At 40.8% G+C, this 16,331-nt stretch overlaps 1 protein-coding gene across 4 annotated transcripts in view; it reads left to right on the forward strand.

The window, feature by feature from the left end:
- The window catches only part of CSNK1G3 (casein kinase 1 gamma 3), an 83,982-nt gene extending 69,474 nt beyond the window's left edge, over positions 1–14,508 (forward strand). For 3 of the 4 annotated variants that reach the window (XM_066614011.1, XM_066614013.1, XM_066614012.1), the window contains exons 14-15: positions 2,117–2,140; positions 12,166–14,508. In XM_066614011.1, the coding sequence (XP_066470108.1) occupies positions 2,117–2,140; positions 12,166–12,220 (79 nt within the window). In that variant the 3' untranslated portion in view covers positions 12,221–14,508. The remainder of the gene's footprint in view (positions 1–2,116; positions 2,141–12,165) is intronic. The other variant, XM_066614014.1, reaches the window with a different exon arrangement.
- The last annotated feature ends 1,823 nt before the right edge of the window (positions 14,509–16,331 follow it).

A 16,331-nucleotide genomic window follows, 5' to 3' on the forward strand; every position in this document is an offset into this window, starting at 1 on the left:
TTCCTTTTTTTGGTGCTCAAACCAATTTGGAGATGCCATAAGGAAGTATTTTGAAGGTGTGATCCTGGAAGTCATCCCTTCATCAACTGTATTCCTGTCAAGTGCACCGTTGTTTCCAAAATGGCAGGAAAGAGTGAAGAAAACAAATACTGGGCTTGACAGGGTTATAGGGGCCATATTGTGCTTCTGTAAAATTGGTAAAGTCCCATTAGGCGCATTTATGCCATCATACTTCCCATGTGGTACAAATAACACTGGTCCTCACAGTGACAAATAAGGAAATGCTAGTATTTTTCCATTGGCACTGTCTCATGGTTTGAGTGTTTGAGAATGAAAGGTGCTTGAAATAGAAGCTCTGCTTTTTTTTGTCACTTGTCCAATTGAAAAATTCTAACTAAAAAAATCTCAAGGTCATAATCCTTTTCTAGAAGGGCATTCTTCCTATATGAAAAAGGATCCTGTTAGGGCTCAGTACAGCCTTGTTTTATCCTCTCAGCCCCACACTCATCCAAAGCACACAAGGATGCTATTGGGACTAGAGGTCTGCTCATCTCCCATGTTACCACTTTAATCCAGTGGTTCTCAAACTCTCTGGGAGAGTTTGAGAGCCAGTAAGTCTTTGCAGGGGTGGGGGAGGAGGCAGCGGGGGCAGGGGGAAGGCAGCGGCGCGATCCCCAGGATTGTGCCACTCGAGGCTGCAGGGACTTGGGTGCACTTACCCAAGCCTCCTTGCAGCTCCCTGGGGTGCGGGGAGCCCTGTGCAACTTCTGGCAGGGCTCCCTGCAGCAGGCAAAGTGGATGTGGAGCAATTGCGCCCTGCCCCTGCGAAAGTGATCCTGGGGATCGTGCCGCTGCCTTCCCCCCGCCTCTAGGCTGCCCTCTAAGGGGCAGGGACCAGGGCCCTCAGGCTGGGGCATCATGACGCCCCAGTTTGAATAGCACTGTTTTAACCTATACTCTTAAGTTACTAGATGTGTGTGTCCTAGGGCACGAAAAGGAAGTAACAGGACTATTATGAGGATAACTTCACACACGGGCATGGAATACTCATATAGGAAAGAATCTTGCCCGACAACAAGTGAAAGAAATGGACAGCAGAAACTTGTAGCACATGCATGGATAGGATAAGCTGCTAGGTGTTCCTAGGACATTTCAGTATAAATCTTTATCAAAGGAATATTTGATTTCTTTATAAGCCAACTCAATAAAACTAGTGCCATGTGCTAATACCACGTTGAGCTGATTTATAAAGGAATTCGCTGTTGCCTTGATAAAGGTTTGCGCTGAAACATGTTGGGAAACAAATCTAGCAACAGTACAGAAGAATCATGCACCATATTTTTAAAAACAGAAGAAATCTTGGATGCTGTGGAACAAGTCAAGAGCATTATATTTATTGAATGATCAGGTGTTGTCTAAGGAAGGTGCTTAGATTGCAAGTTAAATATTGTACAGAAATAATTTAATACTTATAATACTTATAATTGCTAATACATATATTTATATAACTAATTTAACTAATTGTTGCAAGTTATGGTATTGGTGCCATGATAACTTACAGCCCAGTTATGTTGAATTACCCTGCCACCAGAACAACTGTTCTCATGGTGGAGCGCACTTTACATCGTTGCATGTGTTACAGTAGTGCATGTATCCATGCTCTTCTGGGCTACTGCCACAGACAACAAGGAAAACCCCACATGTGGCAGTGGCCAGGAGAGGCCCTGCCAACATTGGTAAGTTGGGGGGAAGGAAAGCGGCGTGTTGGAGGTCGGAGGGGGTGTATGTCGGTGTGAGTGACTTGCACCATATGCTACCCCTTCTAGAGCCTCCCAACCCACCGCCTTTGCCTCTTCCGACCTAATAAAGAGCTGGTGCAGGTCTGTACAGACCCATTGGCCTTCAAGGAGCTTATGGAAGGGTAAAAGAAAATATTTCCCAATTGACTCCCCCCACCATAGCATACATTGCAGTGTCTGTTTTGGTGCAGCTCCATACGATGGTGGGGATGGGGGTAGGATTGGGCTGTTTGTCAATGTTGTGTATGCAGATGCAGTCCTTTTGCAAGTATGACATTCTGATTCTTTCTCTCCTCCTTGTATTTTCTTTGTATTAGCTGCCAGAAAGTGTTGAACATGTGGTGAGTTCTAAAGTGCAGGCAGGCAGAAATGGCTCCAGAGCTTTTTCAAATCTAAAGAACAAAGTACAATTGGAAAACTAGCACAAAATAATTTTATATTCTTTTATAACTATGGGTATTTTCTAATATGAGGGAAAAATTGCTAGCTTATTGAGGAGCACTTTTGCCTGCTTCAATCCTTTTTTTAAAGTGTTATAGTCTTGGTGTACATTTTATCTAATATTTCTAAACCGATGCTTTAATATCAGTGTTTCTCTACAGTTTTACCCACTGGTGTTTCATTTTGACAAGAAAACAGTATTATGATATTTTAACATTCACAGTAATATCCTAACATCATAAATTAAAACTTTTGAATGCCACTAAATTAGAGCAGATCTTTGCACATATCTAAATTGTTAGTCATTGGTGATTTTTTGCTAACTCATAGCTGAATGTGTAAATAATTGCTCCCCTCAAATTTACACCTGTGTGCGTTTCTTGACCACAGTGATTGTGTTCAGCTCTGAATATGAACACTATGCAATCTTGACTTAAAATTTGATTTTTCTGTAGGTCAGTTTTGACATTAACTAAATAAGCATTTTTTTCCTGAAGAGTGGAAGAACTTGTCCAGCTTTCCTAGCTTGCTGTTTTTGCAAGACTAGTCTATATGAGGCCTCTCAAAGTTTAAGTCTTAAGTAACAGCCAATTTATATTTGTAATTAAATACAGGCTATGGTAATTACCAAATTAATGCAAAACATGTTGGTAAAGCCATAAATTAAAATTCATTGACACGCACAGTATAAAATTTCTGCAATTAATTTGCATGAAGAAAGTGTAAGTTTTAAAAATATGAACTCTGATTTCTACTCTGATTTAGGAAGAATATTTCAGAACTAGCATTTGTGTAAATAGGACAGTAAGGCACCAAGTCTTCTACTAGTCTTCTACTAATGGCTGTGTGTTTGCAGATAACTATCTTACATGTCTGCTTTTCTGTAAAGGTTCTTGGCACCCCAGTTACTGTTGCTAGGATAAAGCATCCACATGACAATGGGTTTTATTCTGAGGAATGCATGTGGAAGTATAGTGGCATTTGGCATTTTTCCTTGTGCAGTTGTATATGTGTATGCAGAAGATCTTGCACAACAATGAATTTATGTTCACCAATAACTTGTTGTGCATCACCACATGCAAAGCCTAGTCAGGATTCCATTCACATTTTTGTGTATAGCAACTTTGTGAGATCACTTTGCGACTGCAAATCCATATATGCAAGCAGAAAGATAACCTGGGATACGACCCAGCCCTGCATCTTTGTGTAGCATGCCCATTTAAGTGTAGACAAAATTATTCAAACAGTGCAAACATGGTTAGGGTGTTAGTAGTGGTTTTAAATAGATAATAAAAAAAACCAGAAATATTTTTTCGTGGCTGTAACGTACATGTGTGTGTGGGGAGGGGGGATAGACTTCAAGTATTGGACTTCAACATTACATTATTGTGTAGATATCTCATATGATTTGTTTCCTTGCCCTCTTTCATTGCATCTCTCAATTCTTTACAGCCCATCATTTTCTCTTCCTAAGTGTCTGTTTGTCTTATTACCTGTATTAAAGTGGAGTGTTTGTACACTCCTTAATGTTGAGAAGAGTGGCAGGGCTCTTTTGGGGGCGGGCAGGTTGTCAAGAAGATATGCCTTCTGTGATGTTCTTTCCTGGTAGCTCAGTTTCAGCATCTGCTGCAAACTAATGGTGCTCTTTGCCCCAAGTCACATAGTGGATTGAATTCCTGGGGCACAAACCTCAACAGGCCTTTGTATGTTCCTTCTAATGCAATCCAAACTCCCTTTGCTCTTTATGACAGTTGGCTTAGCAGTTGATTTCAGCAAAAAGAGTAGCAGGGTTTTGGTTCATACAGGTGACTGACTGTATGTTCGTCCTGCTGTTTTGTGTTCACCCCCGGGGCATAACTGAAGTCCTTGATTCCAGGGTAACTGTAGCAGTATGTCCTTTTCGAGGTCCAAGTCCTTGCTGATTGTCTGGTGGCTCTATATTTGTACTTTCAAGGCAAGCAGCAGTTCAGCTTAGCTGATGCCAGTTGTTGATGCATTTTTCCACTGCCCACAGTTATGTGGGGTGAAATGGGAAAGTAAGAAAGAAGAGGTTGAAAGTAGAAGATAAACACTTGGGTCCACATTTTGGGGCATATGTGTGAGAAGGAAAGACAGATAGCAATGCAAGGACAAAGGACTAATTCTTCTTCCCCTTCTCAGTTTTTTCTTTGTTCTTCTGTCTTGAAATTATGGCACCTATGTCTTGGTCTTTTCCTTTCTTCTAGTAATCTTTTTCCCTTGCTTCCTCCATTCATTGATATTCTCAATAGTACAGTCCAACACCCACAGAAATGTGATCAAAAACACTCTCATAATTGGATTTCTTAGCTATATGATGCTTCCATGATTCTTGCAGTTTGTCACCAGTTTATTTTTATAGAACTGGAACTGGAACTGGAACTGGATGCCACTTAGAATACGTATTGTAGGTGGATTTCTACACATGTTGAAGTTTCTTATGATCATTCCTATCTTGAAAATAGTTATTGGCCCTGCATTCACATTTGTTGACATCCATGCACCAACAGATAATTTCTCACCAACTCCTGATGCCAGGCCTGAAGGAGGAGATAATAGCAGCTGCCATCAGGAGAACATTTAGGCCCTGCTTTGCCCCTCAGCCCAAACTTTGCCACTCTACAAGTCTAACAACCCAAAGAGTGGGTTGCAGCATTGCCAGAATAGCTCAGTTGCCAGAGCAATGGGCAGGCTTGTTCTCCAAGTGAGCTCGCTCTGTGAAATAGCAGTCACACACTCTTCTGTTTTGACAGTGAATGTGTACGATCATATGACAGAGGAGGAGGGCTGAGGAATGGCAACCAGCTGTTTCTCTGTGGCCCCAAACATGGCAAACATATGCATGAAATGGATAGAACTTGCTGAGTTTTATAAAACTTCAGTTGTCATTTTGATAGCAGAAAATGTGGTGTGTCAAAGTTGTTATGGTTGCATTATAGTTCCCCAGTTTGATTTTGTGAGAAAATATAGAAGGAAAGTTAGTGTTAAAAGAGGGTTGTTTTACCCAAGCATTAATGTTTGCTCTGATATTTGCATAAGACACAGCCAGGGACCAGTCTAATCATGGTACGGAAAACTCTTGGTTAAATTTCAGCATTGTGTTGCTGCACAAGATATGTAGAGACAAATGTTGCATTCATACTAGAAGTCTCTTGCCCCAATGTCCTTGTGCCCTTCAAATATCTTATCTTTTGCCTTCCCCAGAACAAAAGGTTGACTCGTGTGTAGCTGATGAGTGTGTCTTCCATCTGGTTTGCAGCCCTGTAGTTTTGTATCTTGGAAGTATATTTCCTAGATTTCAAACGATGACCGGGACAATCATGCTCTGCAGTTGTATAGGAATATTCTTTTTGGGGAAAACTATCTGATTTCTCCCAGCACATCTGATGAGTGTAATCCTAAGAGAGGAGCAAATGTGCATGAGAACAAGTAGACAACGGAAGTCAAAGTTGCTGCAAGCAGTGAGAAAAAAGTCTGTAAAATAGAACTGGGAAATCTTGTAGCGCAGTCACATCTTAAAAGTGAAAGATGGAAAGGTCAAAGTTAGAGGAGTTGGGAGAAGAGGAATTTCCTTTCCCATGCCTTAAGTCTTAGTCCTCAAACTGAACACGCTTTGACAGTTCCTGTTGTAGGCGGGTAGTGGAGAGATGGTTAAATAGACTACATTGTAGGTCAGTGACATCATGTTTACCTTGGCTAAAAATATTCTTGCCTAGTGTCAAGCTAGATAATACATGAAGATGTCAGCATTTCTAGCACTCTCTTGTCTTTAGAAACAGCTGTTGTGGGGAGTCTAATCTGGATCAGGAGTGCAGTGCACTGGGAAGAGTGACTGTGACCCTTTTCCTTTACATACAATTTTACGATCAAAAATTTCACTCTTGAAGCTGTTGGTCCCTAAAGGTGTCACTTAGTACAGTTAGAGATTTGCTGGCAAGTAGCTTTGGGATGGGGGCTACAATGCTCAACCTGAAAACTGCAAGGAAAGGGAGCAAACCTTCCTCTCGGTGTGCCGTGGTGCTGTTCTAGATCAAGTCCCTGCAGATGGTTATTTCTAAAGGAAAAACAAGGTGTGGGTACATAATTAAATGTTTACTATATTATGTAGTTAATCCTAAGTAAGTGCTGTCATAGCAGAAGCCCTGAAATTAGTCAATTGCTATTTTTCACACAGTAATTTTTTGAAACATTTTATAGTCTTTGGTACCCTGACAAAATAAGTTAATGTAGACTCTAAATGTTTTCACATAACAGTTTAAGTGCATATCTGTTGTACATTTATAGACTTGAAATATTTTCCTCACAGGAAACACATACAGTAAAACACCTGGAAATAGTGTGTAGTATGTATGAAGACGAGGGCCTCTAGTGGCTGTTCAATGAAGAACACGTCACTTGGCTACTAGTGATTGTGTGGAGATTATTTTGAAGTGATCAAGTCAATTTTCAATCTGTTCTGAACCATGTACTTGCTCAGAGTATATTGTTAGTTGGTGAAGGAATTTGTGTCAATCTCATGTTCAGTTCTGCAGTGTTGTCCTTTTATTAGGAGGTCTTGTTAAATAGTCTATCAATTTAAGAATAATTTCAGAGATTAGTTTACTAGGAAAAATGTTTTACAGCCTGTTTAATCCACGGTGTTGGGGCAAAGAATTTGGGACCTGACCTTTAGTCATGGTTAAGGAATTTGGAATGTGAAGTCCGCCTCCCCCACCTTCTTTAGCTGATTTTTACTGCTATTAACCATGGTTTGGACTGAGTTGGAACTGGTTTCAGAATGTTGGTTTACAAAACAGTTTACACCTATTAATGGAATTGCTGATGTAATCCTTATGTAATAACTTGGGGATTGTTGTCGCTCAGCCTGTGGTCTGTGAGACCGAGAAGTGGTCCGCGAGGTTTCAGGGGAAAAAAATCACCCTTTGACCACTTTCAATGTCTTGTCGAGCAAGCTATCTCCCACAGGCTACCAAAGAGGGTGGACGCTGCCCGCAGTCACAACCACTTAAGTGTCAACTGTGTCTGGGTGGTCCATTCTGTTCTCTTTGATAGTCTGTAGGGGAGTGCTTGGGAGACAGACCATCCACAGCCACACATGGCCCATGACGATTCCAATTTATATATATTGGAGTTTATATATATATATATATATATATATATATATATATATATATATATATATATATATATATATATATATATAGTTTTGTGAACTAGTCACAAAAACTTGATTTGCTGGTGTACTACTATATATAAATATAAATACACACACGATTCCTATATATATATATAGGAATCGTGTGTGTATTTATATTTATATATAGTAATACACCAGCAAATCAAGTTTTTGTGACTAGTTCACTCAAATATTAGTTGCCTTTGTACCTATAATATTTACAATTATCATTTTTTACTATATAACGTAGGGTGCAATCCTAACCAGCAGTTATGCCAGTATAGGTGGCCCTGGAGGGTTGCAAATGTGCCGTAAAGCATGTTTGCACCAACGCGCGGACGGAAGCAGAAGCCTCTTGTGCTCTTGTGCCGCCGCTTGTGTCAGCGCATGCGCGCCGACATAAGCGGCAAAGGTAGGCGTGGGGAGGGGCAGGAGGGAGCATTACTGGGTGGGGGGCTGGTGGGCCCGGGGGCGGGGCTGGTACCTGGCGGTTATGCCGGATCCCAACCCTTGTCCCCGGGGCAAGCGGAGCTGCTTCAAGCCACTCCGCTCTCCTCAGACTTGTGCCACTTCCGGAGGTGGCGCAGGTCCGAGGAGACCCATAGGGGCGTGCAGCCCTTACCCACGGGTAAGGGGAAGAGCTTCCCCTTGCCTGTGGCTGAGCCGCTGCTCGCTGCAGTCCCACTTTGGATGCAGAGCAAGCCTCCTGGCTTGCCTGCTCCAGTGTGGGTTAGGATTGCGCCCTTGCTGCCTTTTACCTTTTCATTATTAGGTATTTATTGAAAAAGTATTTTTAAGCGAAGGATATTGGGCAAGCTTCTCTTTAAGTAGTAGTTTTAAGCTAAGGTTAAAGCAGTTTTTCAGCTAAGGATATGTGAGAGAGGGTATTGAATTGCTAACTGCTTCACATATCCCAAACTTGACCAGACCCAGAAATGGGTAAATTTTAAATCGTTTTATTTGGTTTGATTACAGGCATCCCCCCTTATCCGTGGAGGTTCTGTTCTGGGGCACCCTCTGTAGTTACTAAAAACCATGAATATGGAGGAACCCTGTATAAATAGCAGCCACGCCCCCCCTCCACACATTCTTGCTTAACTGGAGAATGTGATATGCAGGCAGGCAGCTTGCACACTACAGGGAGGAAACTAACAGAATGTTAACAGGAAGCTACCTATTAATTCTCTAGCTGTGTTCCTCTAGCTTGCAGGCTGCCTGCCTGCATGTCACATTCTTCAGTTAAGCAAGAATGTTTTTCTGTTAAGCAAGAAACATCCATGCTTCAACCAGTACTAAAGAAAAATGAAGATAATGAGTAATACTGGATCTGCAGATACGGGGGGGGGATGCCTGTAATTATAAAGAATCTCCTTAAATTAATACTGTATGTTCTGACTGAATCAAAAGCTATAAATTAGCTTTACTGTTACTTTATATTACATGTCAGCCATTTTCAGCAGAGGAATGGGATAATGTGGGTATGTGATATTGCACTGGGTTGTGGGGGGGGGGAGTTTGAAGAAAACTGGTGTAGAGGATATGCTTTGCCTGCAGAAGCTCTCAGATTCAACTCCTGCATTTCTAGGTAGGGCTGAGAAAGATTAACCTCTGAAACAATGGAGAGCTCTTGCTAGTCAGTTTCCATAGTACTGAGCTAGAAGGGCCATTAGTATTGTGCTATATAAGGCAACTTGCTTTGTTGTTCTTAACCATGGATAAATGGGCAGAAGGAATTCATGTTCTGGTAGGGGGTTGCTGGGAAGAATCGGTGCACGATGAGTGGCCTGTTCCTAGCCTGTTAAACATGGTTAAAGGAAAGACTGCTCCATCTGCCCTGACCATTTTTCTATTTTTTTGTACAGAGGGTTTTACTTTTTGTGTCAGTGGCTAGCAGTTGTGCAGTGTTTGTGTATTTGATTGTAAAAAACAGGGATTTCAACTTGTCTCCTTGAGAGCAGGCTTGTGTTAGACTCTAATTTTGGTAGTTCTCAAACTGTGGGTCCAGAACCATCAGTGGCTCATGACCCAATTTTTGGTGATTTGTGAAACTAGCAGGGCAGATGAGGCTATGTGCAACAAGGGTTAAACAAGTTGCTACTTGGGGTGAGCACTGTTATCTGATCACTATTACAGCCATACCATTTGGCATGTATAAATCAGGCAGCAGCCTCTAGGACAGCCATTTTCAACCACTGTGCCATGGCACACTGGTGTGTCACGAATGGTCTGCAGGTGTGCTGTGGGAGTTCAGGGGAGGGTCATTTATTAGTAGGGCCATTGGGAAATGTGAGCCCTCCCATAAGGAACATGGTGTTCCTTGTCAAAAAACAGATGGTGTTCCTTGACAATTTTAGTACCTTGTCAGTGTGCCGCAAGACAAAAGAAGTTGAAAATCATTGCTCTAGGGCCTCTAAAAAGTTTGAGAACCACTGCTCTATCTTTTTGTTCAGCATCTATATTAAACTAATGGTAATTGTCTGGATATTTGGTATGAGGTATCATCAGTATATTAATGACATCCACGTCTAGTTTATTTTTCAACCACTGGTTCTGTGTTTGGGGTCCATGACATAACTGGATTGGGCACAAAACACTTAAACTGAATCCAGACAAGATGCAGGCCTTGGTGCCTCTAAATCCCAAGAAGCAGGTTACTCATTGATATTTTTTTCCCTTGTGTTGAGGTGGTGGTCTACAGTGGTTTTTACCAGTTGTAGTTCAAGGTGCTAATTTTAGCATTTTTATAACGCCCAAACTGTTCGAGGCTACATACTTTACCTTCTGACGAAATCAGTAAAGATTTAGTCCTGTGGTATTGAGCATATATGGTTGGCAACCTTCAGTTTCGAAAGTCTATGGTACAAGCCTACAGCACCCGGTATTCCCAAGCGGTTTCCCATCCAAATACTTACCAGGCTTGACCCTGCTTAGCTTCCAAGATCAGACAAGATCAGGAAACATTAGGTCCCTAGTGTCTTTTTTTTAGAAAGAGTCTTATTGATCACAGATTCACACATACAGGTCATCCTCCCATATGAAGCCTGCCATGATTGAACTTTGCAAGATTTTAGACAGTAGGAGCAGTTAGGCATTCAGAGACCTTACATAATATTAATTTTTAAATATTTTTCACTTTTGTGGTTCTTGTTACAGTGAAGACCTGAAATCTGTCATTACTAGTGCTAGCTAGTAAAAACTGGAAACTTTGGATGTTGTCTGAAATTTCTAGTATTGCCTAGGAAGAAGTAGAAAGTACCTTGCCTGTCAGGAGAAATTAGTTCTGAATTGTCAAAGCTGAATTGTCAAAACCTCAGAGCAGCATTCAAGGTTTGTAGAGCTTTCTAGTATCTCCTAATCAGAACTGGAAACTATTGCATCTTTTGTGAACAGCTAGTTCTGACGAGGGGAAAGCCAGACACTCCAGTTGCCTTCAGATGTTAGCAAGGTAGCAAAAATTGGTTTTTCCTAGCTGGAGCTAGTTCTTTCTATCAAGCATGGTCCTTTCTAGTTTTGACTAGGCAATACTTGGAAACCAGTCAGAAATAGTAAGAATGGGTTTCAGGTTTTTATTGTAACTCATACATGTGTGTATATACACACACATTCAATATACACGTCAAAATATAAGGTACTTTGATGTTTTCAGAAAAATCTGAAGATGTGCTCTACTTTGCAATATTTAGAACTGCTAAAGAGAGGGAAGTTCTTCTCCCTCTTGCACAACACCAGAACCAGGGGACATCCACTGTTATAACAGACAAAAGAAAAGATTTCTTTCCCAAGGTAATCTGTGGAATACCTTTCCACATGATGTTGTGATGGCACTGATCTAGATCTCTTAAAAAAAGGTTTGTACTGACTTATGGAGGAAATGTCTATCACAGGTTCCAAACCATGATGACAATATGCAACCTCCAAGTTTTAGAGTAGCCTATCTTGTTGTCTTGTGTGCTTCCTGAAGCATTTGGTGGGCCACTGTGAGATACAGGAAGTTGGGCTAGATGAACCCTTGGCCTGATCCAGCTGGGTTCTTCTTATGTTCTTATGCTCGAACAGGGACGCTGTCTAACCCATATCCAGTGTTACACTTGAGTAGTCTAATAATGAGCATTGTTGCCTGGTAACAACATCCTATTGCTATGTTCTTCATTCAGCATGTCTCAGTTGAGCTTATTGGTGGGATTAGATACTTCACAAGAAGCCAGACCAATATTCCTCAACTACATAAAGATAAACCATGCAAAAGACGTTTCTACATAATATTCCAGTTTTAGCCACATAGTACTTTCAGAACACCTGGAAACCATAAATTTCAGATTTATCAAAAAAATCTTTGAAAAAAAAAGCAAACCACAAAACAATTAAGCTCTTACGAGCAAAAGTTCAGGTGGGGGTTGGTGACATTATCATACCTAGGTAGACTTATGTGTGCATCGAATGAAACGGATATTCCCTGCTTTTTTACAGATAGTATAGCCTGATGTTGAGGAACATCATCTACACATGTAACCTGTATAGACAATGTTTACTGGACTGTCTATATAGATATCTCAAAGATAGTGTGATGTATTTGAAGTTTGTTAACTTTTGTTTGCAGTCAGTTAATATAATTTATTTACATGCCTTGGCCTTAAAAAAATCCTTCATTTCATATTTAGAATAGGACCTGATCTATATTAAGATGTCTTTATTCTTTCTGTACATATAATGGGTTGTTTGTTACAATTGCAGGTGCTGCTGTTTTTTCAAGCGAAGGAAAAGGAAAACCATTCAGCGTCACAAATGACTTTGGAGGAAGGCAGACCCTGGGGAATTATTTACTTGCTCATCTGCTATCTCGTGACAAGTCATCTTTCTTAGTGACCACGTTTTTCTGACACCCCTCCTCCAGTGAGAAGGTCGTCATACATGCTTTGGATTGGTTGTCCGACATTCACATTTTAGTTTGGATCATCTCTTCTGGAAGCTTTAAAGCTGGGTCAACATGAGTACTTGACCGCTAAGAGACTGGACGAATGAAAAACAAATGCTGCTCTTTCCTCAGCAAACTAAACTGTCATAGAAAACATTAGCAGTGTATTAGCTGAAGACCAGATATTTAATAAGCTGGCATGTGCTGAGGTTTTGTGATGCCATACTGAAAGCAGTTGATATTCAAGAGAACAATGCAAATGATAGCCTAACTTCCCAAGCATTTAAAATAAGTCTTGCTTTAAGATTTCTTTTGTCAGTAACACCTGCATTGACCTTTTTGCCCTGCATTGCTTTGATGGTACTGCATTTGCAAATCATTACCATTAAATCCTATCGGAAAACATGGTACAGTCACTGCGCAGTGGTACTGAGACAGAAGCAAGATGAGGAGCCATCTGATGACAAGAATCTAAGTGCTATAGTTTCTGGGGGAAGGGGGTGAATCATTGTCAGTAAAATCTGGGTTTCAAAAATCTGCTTTTGTTGTGCCTCTAATTGAGATGCTGTGTAGTAGAAGTGGCAATAGTGCTTGTACTGAAATACAAAATGTTTTGTATAATGCAAGTTGTGCTTCCAGTTATGATTGACACCAAGGCTGAAATGTCGACAGAAAGATGCTTCGGGGTTGTAAAACACACACACTACAAGGAAATAACTGTGAATGTGGATTAGTGGAATGGGAATTAAATCCAAAATTTTCCCATCTAAAGCTACTGCTGAATGACATCTTTAAAAATGATGGTCTGGATGTGCCATGTATCAAATTGCTATTTGATAAGACAAGCAGTGGAAATGGGTTGGATTTAAAACTGCCTTTAGTGAATGCTTGCCTGTAGGTCCTGATCACTGCTGGGGTTTTTGGAATTTCTTACCTTTTGGCAGAACATTGCAACTCTTCTAAGACACAGTGGATAGGATTGGTCAGGTACTTTCCCCATAGTTCCTTGAAGTGCCTGTATTATGAACGAACTGTTCAGTAGAAAAGGCAGCCCTTTCCATTTTTTTCAGATCTGCTTCATTTAAAGCCATAATGACAGAGGTGTGCTTTTGTCATGTTTTAGCTGCCAGTATCATAAGGAGTTGGAATAAAGGAAGGAAAATGGCTGGACAGATTTGTTGACCAAAATTCAAATTGTGTATGTCTTCTTTTAAAGATAGCCTCCTAGAGCTAACTTTTAATAACTTTGTCTATCAGTGCATGCCTTTTGGCATACTTATTTATTTTTAATCTCTTGTGTAACATTCAAAATGTGTATTAAAATGGATAAATGCACACCTTTGAATTCATTATTGCATTTACAGGGATTGTTTTATAATTTATTTTTTTTCTTAACAGCCAAAAGTGCAGTGCATTGTCTCAAATTAGGCGCACATATGAACACATTGTGTAAAGCTGGTCATTGTTTGTCACAGTTGCTGTTAATGACTTTAGTAAATCCTTGATCTAAAAGCTTGAACCTGACTTAAAAAAGCATAAAGTATATGACTTGGCCAAAAGTTTCCACTCTACCTGTTTGTATTATTGATAATGTCTTAAACTCTCAAGGAGACTATAAATATTTTTTTATTTTTATTTGAGTGGAGAGGTAGATGATTAACTTGGCCATCCTAATGTGAACACTTTCTTTGCAGTATTTGACCAAATTTCTTTCTCCATAATGTTTGTAAATACATGCAGTATCTTACCATACACCTGTTCAGTGTCATTCTCAAGGGTTTCTTTGGCCTGTACAGTGTTTATATGATCTGAGCTCCTTACACATAACAGTGTGTATATTAATCCAATTATGGACTTGAAGATTAAATAAAAACAAAACCTGTTTGTTTACTGCAAAGACCAGAATCTAGACATTGCTATTTAGCAATATTTTTAAGTACTCCATTTTACTGCTAAGGAGCACCTTGTCCTAGCAACATGCAACTTGGTCAGTAGTCAGTTATGCAGTTATGTTCAGGTTAAGCCAACAACGTTTGCATTTATATGCTTTTCCCCTGTCTAAACTAATGAAAACAACATTTCCTGAATGTCTGAATAATAAAATACATCCCTGTTTAAAATATGTAATGGATGAAGAAGAAAAAATAAAGGTAGTTTTTTTATTGTTTGTTCAATTTTTTCACATTAAACTGCTGAAGACAAGCATTAGCTGAAGTTGACTACAAGGGACAATTTTCCTATGATTTTGCAAACCAAAGTCTGCGCTCCTATAAAAGATTAAAATGTTTTAGAAAAACATTGCACTGTGAGCTTGATAAAGCAGTGTGATGCTAGAGCAGGGGTGTCCAAAGTTTTTGGCAGGAGGGCCACATTAGCTTTCTGAAACTGTCAGGGGCTGTGGGGAAAAAAAGAATTAATTTACATTTAAAATTTGAATAAATTTACATAAGTTTACATAAATGAATATATTAAAGATGAACTTATATGAATGAGTGAAGGTCTTGCAATAGTTCAATCCCTATAAAAAGCCTTGCACAAAGGAAAGCTGGCCTTTCCTTTGCGGCCGCAGCTGCATCACAGACATGAAAGAGCAAGCAGTGGAGGGAGCTCTCATCGCACAGCTCACACGAGAGGTCAAACAGTCACCCTCACGCTGATAGAAGTTGCATTGGGCCAGTGCAGGCTTCAACAAATCCCCAGAGGGCCAGAGGCTCATTGGAGACGGGGGTCTCCCTGAGGGCGGCATTGAGAGGCCTTGAGGGCCGCAAGTGGCCCCAGGCCCGGGGTTTGGGCACCCCTATGCTAGAGGAATAGCTGTATAGAACTTCAAATTTAGTTGATTCTACTGACCTTAAAGTGCTGGAAAAAATTTGAATTTCTGTTGTACCTAGTAAAAAGACACAGAGGACACTCTGTTCCCGAACCACTATTCAGAGTGTGATACCACAGTCTTCCAAGACTGAAGTATGCCTGTGTGTGCTAGTAAAAAGACAACTATGCATACTATATAGCAGTGCTTTTCAACTAGTGCTTTTCCCCACGTCCACAGGGACTACATACCACTGCTGTGCCTGACCTGACCTGACCTGATAAAAAGTAAAGGTGGGTGAGATTTCAGACCATCAGCAGCAAGGTGTGACTATGTGGGTGACTTAACACTGTAAAAGATCCACGTGAGTTGGGCAATTCCGGGTGGAAGAACAAGCAGGAAGTAGCAAGAAGTGGAGAAGTTTCTTCCTTATTAGAGGGTCAAAAAGGAGTGATCCACTTCTATTTCTGCATGCAGCATCTGTTTCTGGTGACAGTGGTAGCTAGAAAGTTATGTGCAAACTCAAAAAAAGATTGAACGTCCCTGCTATATATAATACTACATATTCTATATGTAGCATCCCCCAAACTCTGGGTTGTGACCCACCAGTGAGTTATGATCCAGTGTGTGGTGGGTTGTGACTAAATGCTCAATACTACACAAATGAAACTTTACTTAAAGTTCTTGGAGGTCACTTCTGGATCTTTCCAGCCCCCATCCCACTCCATTGACCTCTGTCATCCTCAGAATGGCTCCCAGGTGGAACTGGAAGTGATTTCTGTTTTGCAGAAGTGACTTCCGCGGTTGTGTCCAGGAGGCATTCTGAGACCAGGAGGCAGAAGCCAATGGAATGGGTTGTGGGCAGGTACAACCAAGAAACAGCTTCCAGGGACTCCCAAGGTAAGGCTTTTTCGCAGCTTTTAGCATTGGATTGCAACCCACCCACACAGAACACAAGGTGGGTAGCAGAGCTCAAATGTTTGGGAACTATGCTAACCAGTGTTCCTTGTTGGCATCCTTCAGTCTCAGAAGACTATGGTATCATGCTCTGAATAGTGGTTCTGGAACAGTGTCCTCTCCAGTGCGCAAAGCCTGGGTAAAGTAGATATGGAGGATAGACTTGTTTCCCATGAAGCAAATCCCCCCTCTCCACATCGCTGAAATGGTCCAGTGGAA

This window comes from Tiliqua scincoides, chromosome 2 (genome assembly GCF_035046505.1).
Source record: "Tiliqua scincoides isolate rTilSci1 chromosome 2, rTilSci1.hap2, whole genome shotgun sequence".
Taxonomy (NCBI): domain Eukaryota; kingdom Metazoa; phylum Chordata; class Lepidosauria; order Squamata; family Scincidae; genus Tiliqua; species Tiliqua scincoides.